This window comes from Kogia breviceps, chromosome 2, assembly GCF_026419965.1.
Source record: "Kogia breviceps isolate mKogBre1 chromosome 2, mKogBre1 haplotype 1, whole genome shotgun sequence".
Lineage (NCBI taxonomy): Eukaryota > Metazoa > Chordata > Mammalia > Artiodactyla > Physeteridae > Kogia > Kogia breviceps.
In genome coordinates, this window is record NC_081311.1 from 60,751,684 (window position 1) to 60,767,159 (window position 15,476).

The 15,476-nt window shown below is 40.1% G+C and overlaps 1 protein-coding gene across 2 annotated transcripts in view; it reads right to left on the reverse strand.

Moving 5' to 3' along the window:
- Nucleotides 1–15,476, reverse strand: part of FAM149B1 (family with sequence similarity 149 member B1) — a 52,983-nt gene that overhangs the window by 10,233 nt on the left and 27,274 nt on the right. For both annotated transcript variants that reach the window (XM_059054206.2, XM_059054208.2), the window contains exon 8: nt 1,413–1,537. In XM_059054206.2, coding sequence (XP_058910189.1) covers nt 1,413–1,537 — 125 coding nt within the window. The remainder of the gene's footprint in view (nt 1–1,412; nt 1,538–15,476) is intronic.

Sequence of the window (15,476 nt, forward strand, 5' to 3'; positions counted from 1 at the left end):
AGTATAGTGATTCAGAAGCTGAGTTTACTTTTAAATAACCCTTTAAAAAATGTAGCTGCACAATATCTGGCCAGTACACCAACAAAGCAAATACTAGATGTGGTACTAAACCCAGGCTCGATAAGCATGGGCCAAGGATGAGAATCCTTTTTCTCTTTCTTTTTATTCCTCCCCTGCTCCCACACTTTTTTTGCTACAAGTAACACTGTGAAGCTATCATGTAGGAACTGAGATTACATATATCATTACACATGGATGAGACCAGGCTTATCAACCTTCTGCAAGAAATGGCCATTTTTATATGCTTGTCTACAGACTTATTTGAAACCATTTTCTCCTCCCTTTGGTTTACCTTTTACATCTAGTTATGATTAGTAAACATCCAAAAAGCAAAAAAGTCAACAGATTCAAATATTAAAAATAAAACAAAAACCAGGTAGTCTGAGATAAGAGAAAAAAGAGGGAAGAATTCAAAAAGAAATTCAAAGGACAGAATGTTAAGGCCATAGAAGATCTGATATTGGTCCCTCTTTTCATCATATTTTTCATTTTTCCCAAAGCAGACTTAAGCTGACCATATAGTTGAGTCTAGATTGCACAGCTTATAGATGCCTTTTCAAAAGAGCTGATTGAGGGCTTCCCTGGTGGCGCAGTGGTTGAGAGTCCGCCTGCCGATGCAGGGGACACGGGTTCGTGCCCTGGTCCGGGAAGATCCCACATGCCGCGGAGCGACTGAGCCCGTGAGCCATGGCCGCTGGGCCTGTGCGTCCGGAGCCTGTGCTCCGCAACGGGAGAGGCCACGACAGTGAGAGGCCCGCGTACCGCACAAAAAAAAAAAAAAAAAAAAAAAAAAAATTAATGCAAATTAGAGTTGATAAGTAATTCTCAATCAGTTTTTTTTTTTTTTTTTTTTTTTTTTTTTTTTTTTTTTTTTTGTGCGGTACGCGGGCCTCTCACTGTCGTGGCCTCTCCCGTTGCGGAGCGCAGGCTCCGGACGCACAGGCTCAGCGGCCATGGCTCACGGGCTCAGTCGCTCCGCGGCATGTGGGATCTTCCCGGACCAGGGCACGAACCCGTGTCCCCTGCATCGGCAGGCGGACTCTCAACCACTGCGCCACCAGGGAAGCCCCTGCTATTAATTTTTTTAACAGGTTAAATTTTGTGGTAGAATATACATAATATTTACTGTGTTAACCATTTTCACATGTACAATTCATTGACATGAGTGCATTCGCTGCTATTTTTTAAACTGAAATTAAACTTATCTTTGCAAGGAGTCACTGGATTACTGTGATAAACACATAACTTTACTGAAAAAGAGTCATAGTGATACAATTAAGGCAAATAACTAAGCAATCTTCATCTACAAAAACAGTCCTAGGTTCTCCAATACATTCCCCTGTGCGACTTACCGGATTTGAGGTGATGGACAGCACCTTAGACTGTGGCACTCGAGGTAAGACCAAAGGTTGTGGTTCATTCAGCACACAGGGGCTTTCTGAAACTGGTCTGGTTATTGCAACATTACTGTCATCATCTGAGCAAAGGAATAGAATCTATTATCCATGAATATCTTCAGACCCACAACAACAGTACTGTGAAAAAAAATCTCCCCTGAGAATTCATAATCTCAAGCTAGGCTTCACTAATCTTTGCAGCCCAATTTCATACCACCTGCACAGTTCAAAAAAACCCTTTAAACCATGAATTTATTTTAAAGTGTTTCCCAGGCTGGTGAGTCCTATTTATACCTGGCAGAAGGAAAAGCAAAGATTACTAGAGCAAAGCTGTCTAATAGAACATTTGGAGATTGAAGGAAATGTTCTACATATGCACTGTTCAGTATACTGGCTCTAGCCACATGTGGCTATAGAGCAATTAAAATCTGGCTAGTGTGGGATCTAATCAAACTTTCAAGCTTTTGCACAGCAAAGGAAACCATAAACAAAACAAAAAGACAACCTACAGAATGGGAGAAAATATTTGCAAATGATGCAACCAATAAGAGCTTAATTTCCAAAATATACAAACAGCTCATACAACTCAACAACAAAAAAACCCCTATCCAAAAATGGGCAGAGGACCTAAACAAACATTTACCAAAGAAGACATCAGATGGCCAATAGGCACGTGAAAATATGCTCAACACTGCTAATTATTAGAGAAATGCAAATCAAAACTACAATGAGGTACCACCTCACACTAGTCAGAATGGCCATCATTAAAAAGTCTACAGGGGGCTTCCCTGGTGGTGCAGTGGGTAAGAATCTGCCTGCCAATGCAAGGGACATGGGTTTGAGCGCTGTTCTGGGGAGATCCCACATGCGGAGCAACTAAGCCTATGCACCACAACTACTGAGTCTGTGCTTTAAAGCCTGTGCATCACAACTACTGAGCCCACATGCCACAACTACTGAAGCCCGCGCACCTACAGCCCGTGCTCTGCAACAAGAGAAACCACTGCATTGAGAAGCCCACACACCACAATGAAGAGTAGCCCCCACTTGCCGCAAGTAGAGAAAGCCCACGTGCAGCAACAAAGACCCAACACAGCCAAAAATAAATAAATAAATTTATTTGTTAAAAAAAGACTACAAACAACAAATGCTGTTTCGGAAACAACTGAAATGTCCATTAACATGAATGGATAAAGAAAACGTGGTATATATTATATATACAATGGAATATTACTCCTCTGTAAAGAAGAATGAAATAATGCCATTTGCAGCAACACGGGTGCAACTAGAGATTATCATACTAAGTGAAGTAAGTCAGAAAGAGAAAGACAAATACCATATGATATCACTTATTCGTGGAATCTAAAAATGTGACACAAATGAACCTATCTGTGAAACAGAATCATGGACATAGAGAACAGACTGGTGGTTGCCAGTGGGGAGGAGGCTGGGGGAGGAATGGAGTGGGAGGTTGGGGTGAGCAGATGTAAGCTTTTATATATAGAATGGATAAACAACGAGGTCCTACTGTATAGCACAGAGAACTATATTCAATATCCTATGATAAATCACAATGGAAAAGAATATTTTAAAAAAGAATACATATATGTATAAGTGAATGACTTTGCTGTACAGCAGAAATTAACACAACATTGTAAATCAACTATACTCAAGTAAAAAAAAAATTTGGCTGGTGTGATTGAGAACAATTTAAATTTTACCTAATTGTAATTAATTAAAATTTAAATAGCCACACACAACTAGTGAAACCTCATGCCCATTACCACTGCCAGTTTTTGTAAATAAAGCTGTAAGAGTAGTTTGTTTTTTCTTGTTACTGTACAGTACTCCTTCATATGAATATATCACGTTCTGCTGTTGAGGGATGTTTGGGTAGCTTCCAGTTTATGTTTTCCAGTATATAGTGCTGTCATGGACATTCTGTTCTTGGGGAAGATGTATACTGAGTATATAGTAGTATGCACAGCCACATCCACTCATGTACATATTGTTTATGGCTGCTTTCAAGGGCAGAGTTGAGTAGTTGCAACAGAGACTGGATGGCTGGCAAAGACTAAAACATTTACCATCTGGCTGTTTATACACATAGTTTGCTGATCCCTATTTTAGGTCAATCAACCCACTAAACCAATCAGAGACCCTCCAGCTCCATTATAAGATCATTGTCTTTTTTTCAAACTTTAAGTTTCAAAATCACAATAGTTATACAATGAAATAACCTAAATTTATGGGTGCATGGAAAAATAAACTAAAAGGATATTAATTCATAGCCTAACATTGGTAAATTGTGAAAGGTGAAATGAAAGTTTTCTTTGAAGACTTTCAGTGGTTGATACTGAAAACTGAAGTAATTCCTTTATTACCAGGATTTATTATTATTGGGGTTTGGATATGTCTCTGGACTTTATCATCTGTCCTGTATCTCCCAAAACTTAACCTCACATAATATAAAGCAGTTTGTTTTGAAAAGGGTCTTAGACCTACTCTTCTCCAATACCAGCTTTAAAAGGGAACTTAACATGCATACAACAGAGTGGCTTTATAAAAAAAAAAGAAAAAAAACTCATATGGACAGTATCAACTGTGGCAAACATGTGGAGCAACTGGAATTCTCATACAATACTGGAGAGAGTGTAAATAGATGCATCCACTTTGGAAAAAAATTTGGCAGTATCCACTGAAGTGGGAATAGCATATCCTATGACCTAGCAGTGCCACTGTTATGTACCCAGTACATATGTTCACCAAAAGACATATACAAGAATGTTTATAACTGCACTATATGCCGGCAGACGTAAACTGGAAACTACCTAAATGTCCATCAACAGTAGAATGTGATATATTCATACAATAAAATACTATAGAACAATGAAAATGAACTACTGTTACACTCAAAACAGTTGAATCTAACAAACATAATGTTGAGTTTAAGAAGCCAAATGCAGAAGGGCACATACTGTATGAATCCATTCTTAAAAGTTTTAAAACAGGCAAAACTAATATGTGGTGCTGTAACTCAGGATAGATTTACTTTTGGGGGGTAGGAGTTTAGTAACATGAATGGGGCTTCTGAAGTGTTGGTAATGTTCTGTTCTTGATATGAGCATTGGTCATACAAGTCGATTCAATTTTAAAAAAATCAAGTTTGATGTAAATTTATTTTGCAATTTTCTATATAGATATGCTTTATATTTTTTAATATATATTTTTAATTTATTTTGGCTGCACCAGGTCTTAGTTTTGGCACATGGGATCTTAGTTGCAACATGCGGACTTCTTGGTTGTGGCATGTGGACTCTTAGTTTCGGCATGTATGTGGGATCTAGTTCCCTGACCAGGGATTGAACCTGAGCCCCCTGCATTGGGAGCATGGAATCTTACCCTCTGGACCACCAGGGAAGCCTCTCCCCTAGATACACTTTAATAAAAGTGGTTTTTAAAAATGTATTTCCTGGACTTGTGCTTCCAGCCAAGATGGAGCAACAGGGACTGGCTTTACCCTCCTGCTTAAAACAACCAATAAATCCGTGAAACAATGGCTTTTAAAGACACTGGGCATCAGGTAATGAAAGACAGTGAACCATGAGATAGTAAACAAATGATGCTGGCTCTGCAACTGCCTTGAAAGAATTTCCAAGACATGACACAAAGAGGAAGAACAAAGGCAGATCCTGGTGGACTCCCTGATTTGAAAGTCCAGAGAGACCAAGACTGCTAGGGTTCATAGGACAGAGTATCAGAGAAGAAAAATGCACAGAAAGGGAACCCAGGGTATCTGTAGAGTGTGGAGTGTCCTTTGAGTACTCAAAGGAGTATTGATCACTGCATGTATGAGAAAAAAACACCTGAGGCTAGGAAAGAGAACCAACTGAAAGAATTAGAGGGAATAGTGCCTGCTGCTCACATGGGACCAGGAACAGTGCCTGGTTCTTCCAGCCATACTAGAAAAACTCATAATGAATGGGGCATTGGGCAGAGTACTTAGGACAATCTTGCCTCAGTATCTGGGGGATAATTAGTTGGACTGAATGACCTGTCTATAACAAATCATAAAAGCAAGACCAGAAGAGATCAAATTTTTTCCAAGTGTCTTAAGTGCATCCCAGGAAAAACCAAAGAAGATACATACAAATGAAAAAAAATCAACTCCCAATAAGATAAAATTCACTATGTCTGGCACCCAAAGAATACCATGCAGGAAAATACAACTCACAATGAGAAGAATATCAATCATTGAAACCAACCCAGAATTCACACACATGTTTGAGTTATCCCACTTTTTCAAAAAGAGACATGGAAGATATAAAATTCACCCAAATCATACTTCGTAGAAAACAATGAGTAGAAAAATACACTGGATGAGCTTAACAGCAGATTCACCATTGTAAAAGAAAATATTAATGAACTTGAAGGCACAATAGGAAACATCCAAATTGAAAAACACAGAGAAGAAAATTATTTAATTAAAGCATCACATTTGAGGGATCAGTAAGCAAATGGACTAATATATATGAGTAACTGGGGTCCTAAGGGATGGTGGGCGGCTGAAAAAATATCTGAAGAAATAATGGCTGAAAGCTTTCCAAACAATGAAGACAATAAACCCACAGATCCAAGAAGCTCAACAAACTCCATGCAGAAGTAACGTGAAGAAAATTACATCAAGGTAGGTGGTTTGTGACCACCTAGAGGGGTGGGATAGGGAGGATGGGAGGGAGGGAGATGCAAGAGGGAAGAGATATGGGAATATATGTATATGTATAACTGTTTCACTTTGTTATAAAGCAGAAACTAACACACCATTGTAAAGCAATTATACTCCAATAAAGATGTTAAAAAATACAAAAAGAAAATTACATCAAGGCACATCATAATCAAATTGCTCAAAACCAGTGAAAATGAGAAAAATCTTAAAAGCAGCCAAATAAAAAATACATGAACACAGGAACAGAGAAAAGGATGACATCAGATTTCTGTGCAAGTGAGAAGACGGTGGACAACACCTTTAAAGTATGAAGAAGGAAATCCAAAACGGGATATATGTATATGTATAGCTGATTCACTTTGCTGTATGTACAGGGGAAACTAACACAATAGTGTAAAGCAACTATACTCCAATAAAATAAAACAGGTAACCAACAAGGACCTACTGTATAGCACAGGGAACTCTGCTCAATACTCTGTAATAAACTAAATGGGAAAAGAATTTGAAAAAAAGTAGATACATGTATAACTGAATCACTTTGCTGTACACCTGAAACTAACACAACATTGTGAACCAACTATACTCCAATATAAGATAAAAAATTTTTAATAAATAAACGAGATACACTGAATGTTAAAAAAAGTACCACAAGAAAAAGTGTCCACCTAAAATTCAATACACCACACAACTATCTTGCAGAAATGAAAGAAAAATAAGGAAATTTTCATATATCAAAAGAAAGCATTTCTCACCAACAGACTCACATACAAGAAATTTTAGCGGACATCTCTCAGGTTGCAAGAATTTAAAAAAAAAATTTAATGAGATGAAATTTGCATAACATGAGTCACCATTTTAAACCATTTTACAGTATACAATTAAGTGGTTTTTAGTATATTCATGATTTTCTGCAACCACCACTACTATCTAATTACAGAAAATTTCCATCACTCCAAAAAGAAACCCCATACCTCCCAATGCACCTCTTCCTCCATCCCCTGGCAATCATTAAACTACTTTCTCTATGGACCTGCCTTTTCTGGAAATTTCACCTTAATGGAATCATACAATATGTGGCCCTTTATGTCTGTCTGTCTTTCGTTTAACATAATATTTTCAAGGTTCACCCATGTTTTAAGATGCATCACTACTTAATTCCTTTTTTAAAAAAAAATTATTTATTTTTGGCTGCATTGGGACTTCGTTGCCGTGCGCGGGCTTTCTCTAGTTGTGGTGAGCGGGGGCTACTCTTCGTTGTAGTGCGCGGGCTTCTCATTGTGGCGGCTTCTCATTGAAGAGCACGGGCTCTAGGCACACGGGCTTCAGTAGTTGTGGCTCAAGGGCACTAGAGCGCAGGCTCAGTAGTTGTGGTGCACGGGCTTAGTTGCTCCTTGGCATGTGGGATCTTCCCAGACCAGGGATCGAACCCATGTCCCCTTCACTGGCAGACAGATTCTTAACCACTGTGCCACCAGGGAAGTCCCTTAATTCCTTTTAATGTATGAATAATACTCCATTGCATGATGTATTAGTTACTCAGGCTGCCATAAAATATGACAGACTGGATGGCTTAAACAACAGAAATTTATTTTCTCACAGTTCTGGAGGCTAGAAGTCCATGATCAAGGTGCTGTCAGGGTTGGTTTATAGTGTGACCTCTCTTCCTGGCTCCTAGGCAGCTGCCTTTTCCCTCTGTCCTTGCCTGACTTCTCTTTATAAACACAGAAATAGAGAGCTGTGATGTCTCTTCCTCTTCTTACAAGGATACCAACCCTATAGGATTTAGGGTCCCACCCTTCTGACTCATTTAACCTTAATTACCTCCCTAAAGGCCCTGTCTCCAAACCTAGTCACATTGGGGATTAGGGCTTCCACATATGGATTTTGAGGGGGACACAATTCTGTCCATAACACATGGATATACCAAATTTTGTTTATCCATTCATCAGTTGACGGATGTTTAGGTTGGTTCCACTTTTTAAAAATAAATTTATTTACTTATTTATTTTTGGCTGTGTTGGGTCCTCATTGCTGTGCATGGGCTTTCTCTAGTTGTGGCGAGCAGGGCTACTCTTCGTTGCAGTGCGCAGGCTTCTCATTGCGGTGGCTTCTCTTGTGGAGCACAGGCTCTAGGTACATGGGCTTCAGTAGTTGTGGCTTGCAGGCTCTAAAGCTCAGGCTCAGTAGTTGTGGTGCATGGGCTTAGTTGCTCCGCGGCATCTGGGATCTTCCCGGACTGGGGCTCAAACCCGTGTCCCCTGCTTTGGCAGGCGGATTCTTTTTTTTTTTTTTAACATCTTTATTTGAGTATAACTGTTTTACAATAGTGTGTTAGTTTCTCCTTTACAACAAAATGAATCAGTTATACATATGTTCCCATATCTCTTCCCTCTTGCGTCACCTCCCTCCCACCCTCCCTATCCCACCCCTCTAGGTGGTCACAAAGCACAGAGGTGAACTCCCTGTGCTATGCAGCAGCTTCCCACTAGCTATCTAATTTACATTTGGTAGTGTGTATATGTCCCTGCCACTCTCTCACTTCGTCACAGCTTACCCTTCCCCCTCCCCATATCCTCAAGTCCATGCTCTAGTAGGTCTGTGTTTTATGCCCGTCCTACCACTAATCTCTTCATGACATTTTTTTTCTTAGATTCCATATATATGTGTTATCATTTGGTATTTGTTTTTCTCCTTCTGACTTACTTCACTCTGTATGACAGACTCCAGGTCTATCCACCTCATTACAAATAACTCAGTTTCATTTCTTTTTATGGCTGAGTAATATTCCATTGTATATGTGTGCCACATCTTCTTTATCCATTCATCTGTTGATGGACACTTAGGTTGCTTCCATGTCCTAGCTATCGTAAATAGAGCTGCAATAAACATTTTGGTACATGACTCTTTTTGAATTATGGTTTTCTCAGGGTATATGCCTAGTAGTGGGATTGTGGGGTCGTATGGTAGTTCTATTTGTACTTTTTGAAGGAACCTCCATACTGTTCTCCATAGTGGTTGTATCAATTTACATTCCTACCAGCAGTGCGTTCCCTTTTCTCCACACCCTCTCCAGCATTTATTGTTTCTAGAGTTTTTGATGATGGCCAATCTGACCGGTGTGAGATGATATCTCATTGTAGTTTTGATTTGCATTTCTCTAATGATTAATGATGTTGAGCATTCTTTCATGTGTTTGTTGGCAATCTGTATATCTTCTTTGGAGAAATGTCTATTTAGTTCTTCGGCCCATTTTTGGATTGGGTTGTTTGTTATTTTGTTATTGAGCTGCATGAGTTGCTTATAAATTTTGGATATTAATCCTTTGTCAGTTGCTTCATCTGCAACTATTTTCTCCTATTCTGAGGGTTGTCTTTTGGTCTTGTTTATGGTATCCTTTGCTGTGCAAAAGCTTTTAAGTTTCATTAGATCCCATTTGTTTATTTTTGTTTTTATTTCCATTTCTCTAGAAGATGGGTCAAAAAGGATCTTGCTGTGATTTGTCATAGACTGTTCTGCCTATGTTTTCCTCTAAGAGTTTGATAGTGTCTGGCCTTACATTTAGGTCTTTAACCCATTTTGAGTTTATTTTTGTGTGTGGTGTTAGGGAGTGTTCTAATTTCATACTTTTACAGGTGGCTGTCCAGTTTCCCCAGCACCACTTATTGAAGAGGCTGTCTTTTCTCCACTGTATATCCTTCCCTCCTTTATCAAAGATAAGGTGACCGTATGTGTGTGGGTTTATCTCTGGGCTTTCTATCCTGTTCCATTGATCTATATTTCTGTTTTTGTGCCAGTACCATACTGTCTTGATTACTGTAGCCTTGTAGTAGAGTCTGAAGTCAGGGAGCCTGATTCCTCCAGCTCCATTTTTCTTTCTCAAGATTGCTTTGGCTATTCGGGGTCTTTTGTGTTTCCATACAAATTGTGAAATTTTTTGTTCTAGTTCTGTAAAAAATGCCAGTGGTAATTTGATAGGGATTGCACTGAATTTGTAGATTGCTTTCGGTAGTAGAGTCATTTTCACAATGTTGATTCTTCCAATCCAAGAACATGGTATATTTCTCCACCTATTTGTATCATCTTTAATTTCTTTCATCAGTGTCTTATAGTTTTCTGCAAACAAGTCTTTTGTCTCCTTAGGTAGGTTTATTCCTAGATATTTTATTCTTTTTGTTGCAATGGTAAATGGAAGTGTTTTCTTAATTTCACTCTCAGATTTTTCATCATTAGTGTATAAGAATGCCAGAGATTTCTGTGCATTAATTTTGTATCCTGTTACTTTACCAAATTCATTGATTAGCTCTAGTAGTTTTCTGGTAGCATCCTTAGGATTCTCTATGTATAGTATCATGTCATCTGCAAACAGTGACAGCTTTACTTCTTCTTTTCCTATTTGGATTCCTTTTATTTCTTTTTTTTTCTCTGATTGCTGTGGCTAGAACTTCTAAAACTAGGTTGAATAAGAGTAGTGAGAGTGGGCAACCTTGTCTTGTTCCTGATCTTAGTGGAAATGGTTTCAGTTTTTCACCATTCAGAACAATGCTGGCTGTGGGTTTGTCATATATGGCCTTTATTATGTTGAGGAAAGCTCCCTCTATGCCTACTTTCTGCAAGGTTTTTATCATAAATGGGTGTTGAATTTTGTCAAAAGCTTTCTCTGCATCTATTGAGATGATCATATGGTTTTTCTCCTTCAGTTTGTTGATATGGTGTATCACATTGATTGATTTGCATATATTGAAGAATCCTTGCATTCCTGGAATAAACCCCACTTGATTATGGTGTATGATCCTTTTAATGTGCTGCTGGATTCTGTTTGCTAGTATTTTGTTGAGGATTTTTGCATCTATGTTCATCAGTGATATTGGCCTGTAGTTTTCTTTCTTTGTGACGTCTTTGTCTGGTTTTGGTATCAGGGTGATGGTGGCCTCATAGAATGAGTTTGGGAGTGTTCCTCCCTCTGCTATCTTTTGGAAGAGTTTGAGAAGGATAGGTGTTAGCTCTTCTCTAAATGTTTGATAGAATTTGCCTTTGAAGCCATGTGGTCCTGGGCTTTTGTTTGTTGGAAGATTTTGAATCACAGTTTCAATTTCAGTGCTTGTGATTGGTCTGTTCATATTTTCTATTTCTTCCTGGTTCAGTCTCGGCAGCTTGTGCATTTCTAAGAATTTGTCCATTTCTTCCAGGTTGTCCATTTTATTGGCATAGAGTTGCTTGTAGTAATCTCTAATAATCTTTTGTATTTCTGCAGTGTCGGTTGTTACATCTCCTTTTTCATTTCTAATTCTATTGATTTGAGTCTTCTCCCCTTTTTTTCTTGATGAGTCTGGCTAATGGTTTATCAATTTTATTTATCTTCTCAAAGAACCAGCTTTTACTTTTATTGATCTTTGCTATTGTTTCCTTCATTTCTTTTTCATTTATTTCTGATCTGATCTTTATGATTTCTTTCCTTCTGCTAAATTTGGGGGGTTTTTTCTTCTTCTTTCTCTAATTGCTTTAGGTGCAAAGTTAGGTTGTTTATTCGAGATGTTTCCTGTTTCTTAAGGTATGATTGTATTGCTATAAACTTCCCTCTTAGAACTGCTTTTGCTGTATCCCATAGGTTTTGGGTCATCGTGTCTCCATTGTCATTTGTTTCTAAGTATTTTTTGATTTCCTCTTTGATTTCTTCAGTGATCACTTCGTTGTTAAGTAGTGTATTGTTTAGCCTCCATGTGTTTGTATTTTTTACAGATCTTTTCCTGTAATTGATATCTAGTCTCATAGAGTTGTAGTCGGAAAAGATACTTGATACGATTTCAATTTTCTTAAATTTGCCAAGGCTAGATTTGTGACCCAATATATGATCTATCCTAGAGAATGTTCCATGAGCACTTGAGAAAAATGTGTATTCTGTTGTTTTTGGATGGAATGTCCTATAAATATCAAGTAAGTCCATCTTGTGTAATGTATCATTTAAAGCTTGTGTTTCCTTATTTATTTTCATTTTGGATGATCTGTCCATTGGTGAAAGTGGGGTGTTAAAGTCCCCTACTATGATTGTGTTACTGTCTATTTCCCCTTTTATGGCTGTTAGTATTTGCCTTATGTATTGAGGTGCTCCTAGGTTGGGTGCATAAATATTTACAATTGTTATGTCTTTTTCTTGGATCGATCCCTTGATCATTATGTAGTGTCCTTCTTTGTCTCTTGTAATAGTTTTTATTTTAAAGTCTGTTTTGTCTGATATGAGAATTGCTACTCCAGCTTTCTTCTGATTTCCATTTGCATGGAATATCTTTTTCCATCCCCTCACTTTCAGTCTGTAAGTGTCCCTAGGTCTGAAGTGGGTCTCGTGTAGACAGCATATATATGGGTCTTGTTTTTGTATCCTTTCAGTCAGTCTGTGTCTTTTGGTGGGAGCATTTAATCCATTTACATTTAAGGTAATTGTATGTTCCTATTACCATTTACTTAATTCTTTCTGGTTGTTCTTGTAGGTCTTTTCCTTCTCTTGTGTTTCTTGCCTAGAGAAGTTCCTTTAGCCTTTGTTGTAAAGCTGGTTTGGTGGTGCTGAACTCTCTCAGCTTTTGCTTGTCTGTAAAGGTTTTAATTTCTCCATCGAATCTGAATGAGATCCTTGCTGGGTAGAGTAATCTTGGTTGTAGGTTTTTTTCCTTCATCACTTTAAATATGTCCTGCCATTCCCTTCTGGCTTGTAGAGTTTCTGCTGAAAGATCAGATGTTAACCTTATGGGGATTCCCTTGTGTGTTATTTGTTGTTTTTCCCTTGCTGCTTTTAATATGTTTTCTTTGTATTTAATTTTTGACAGTTTGATTATTATGTGTCTTGGCATGTTTATCCTTGGGTTTATCCTGTATGGGACTCTCTGTGCTTCCTGGACTTGATTGACTATTTCCTATATTAGGGAAGTTTTCAACTATAATCTCTTCAAATATTTTCTCAGTCCCTTTCTTTTTCTCTTCTTCTTCTGGGACCCCTATAATTCGAATGTTGGTGCATTTAATGTTGTCCCAGAGGTCTCTGAGACTGTCCTCAGTTCTTTTCATTTTTTTTCTTTATTCTGCTCTGCAGTAGTTATTTCCACTATTTTATCCTCCAGGTCACTTATCCGTCCTTCTGCCTCAGTTATTCTGCTATTGATCCCATCTAGAGTATTTTTCATTTCATTTTATTGTGTTGTTCATCATTGCTTGCTTCCTCTTTATTTCTTCTAGGTCCTTGTTAACTGTTTCTTGCAATTTGTCTATTCTATTTCTAAGATTTTGAATCATCTTTACTATCATTATTCTGAATTCTTTTTCAGGTAGACTGCCTATTACCTCTTCATTTGTTAGGTCTGGTGTGTTTTTATCTTGCTCCTTCATCTGCTGTGTGTTTTTCTGTCTTCTCATTTTGCTTATCTTACTGTGTTTGGGGTCTCCTTTTTGCAGGCTGCAGGTTCGTAGTTCCCGCTGTTTTTGGTGGCTGTCCCCAGTGACTGAGGTTGGTTCAGTGGGTTGAGTAGGTTTCGTGGTTGGGGGGACTAGTGCCTGTGTTCTGGTGAATGAGGCTGGATCTTGTCTTTCTGGTGGGCAGGTCCACGTCTGGTGGTGTGTTTGGGGATGTTGGTAGCCTTATTATGATTTTAGGCAGCCTCTCTGCTAATGGATGGGGCTGTAGACCTGTCTTGCTCTTTGTTGGGCATAGGGTGTCCAGCACTGTTTGTTGCTGGTCCTTGAGTGAAGCTGGGTCCTGGTGTTGAGATGGAGATCTCTGGGAGATTTTTGCCATTTGATATCGTGTGTAGCTGGGAGGTCTCTTGTGGACCAGTGTCCTGAGGTTGGTTCTCCCACCTCAGAGACACAGCCTTGACACCTGGCTGGAGTGCCAAGAGCCTTTAATCCACACGGCTCAAAATAAAAGGGAGAAAAAATAGAAAGGAAGGAAAGAAGGAGGGAGGGAGGGAAGGAAGGAAGGAAGAAAGGAAGGGAGGGAAGGAGAAAAGAAGGGAGGAAGAAAGGAAGGAAGGAGGGAAGTAGGGAAGAAAGGAGGGAAGAAAGGAAGAAAGAAAGGGAGAAGACAAAATAAAGTAGGATAAAATATAGTTATTAAAATAAAAAATAATTAAGAAGAAAAATTTCTATTACCCCCCCCCCCAAAATGGGTCTGTCTAACCCTAGGACAAATGGTGAAAACAAAGCTATACAGACAAAATCTCACACAGCAGCACACACATACACACTCACAAAAAGAAAAAAGGGGAAAATAATAGTATATCTTGCTCCCAAAGTCCACCTCCTCAACTTGGGATATTTCGCTGTCTATTCAGGTTTTCCACAGATGCAGGGCACTTCAAGTTGACTGTGGAGCTTTAATCCGCTGCTTTTGAGGCTGCTGGGAGAGACCTCCCCCTCTCCTCTTTGTTCGCACAGCTCCTGGGGTTCAGCTTTGCACTTGGCCCTGCCTCTGCGTGTAGGTCGTCCGAGGGCGTCTGCCCTTCGCTCAGACAGGACGGGGTTAAAGGAGCAGCTGATTCAGGGGCTCTGGCACAGGCCGGGGGGAGGGAGGGGCACGGATGCGGGGCAAGTCTGCGACATCAGAGGCTGGCGCGACGCTGCACCGGCCCGAGGCGCGCCGCATGTTCTCCCGGGGAAGCTGTCCCTGGATCCCGGGACCCTGGCAGTGTCGGGCTGCACAGGCTCCCGTGAGGGGAGGTGTGGAGAGTGACCTGTGCTTGCACACAGGCCTCTTGGTGGCAGCAACAGCAACCCTAGCGTCCCACACCCGTCTCTGTTGTCCGTGCTGACAGCCGCAGCTCGCGCCCGTTCCTGGAGCTCCTTTCCGTGGTGCCCTTAATCCCCTATCCTCGCGCCCCAGGAAGCAAAGAGGCAAGAAAAAGTCTCTTGTCTCTTCGGTAGCTCTGCGCCCGTTTCTGGAGCTCCTTTAAGCGGCGCGCTTAAACCCCTCTCCTCGCGCACCAGGAGGCAAAGAGGGAAGAAAAGATCTCTTGCCTCTTCTGCACTAACCCCTTCAGGCTGTTTTCACTCTGCCAATTCCAGACTTTTCCCTGGGATCCGACTGAAGCCGGAGGCTCAGCTCCCAGCCCCACCCGCCTCTGCGGCTGAGCAGGCAAGCCTCTCAGGCTGGTGAATGCTGGTCGGCACCGATCCTCTGTGGAATCTCTCCACTTTGCCCTCCGCACCCTGTTGCTGGGCTCTCCTCCGCGGCTCCGAAGCTTCCCCCTCCGCCACCCGCAGTCTCCGCCCACGAAGGGGCTTCTAGTGTGTGGGAACCTTTCCTCCTTCAC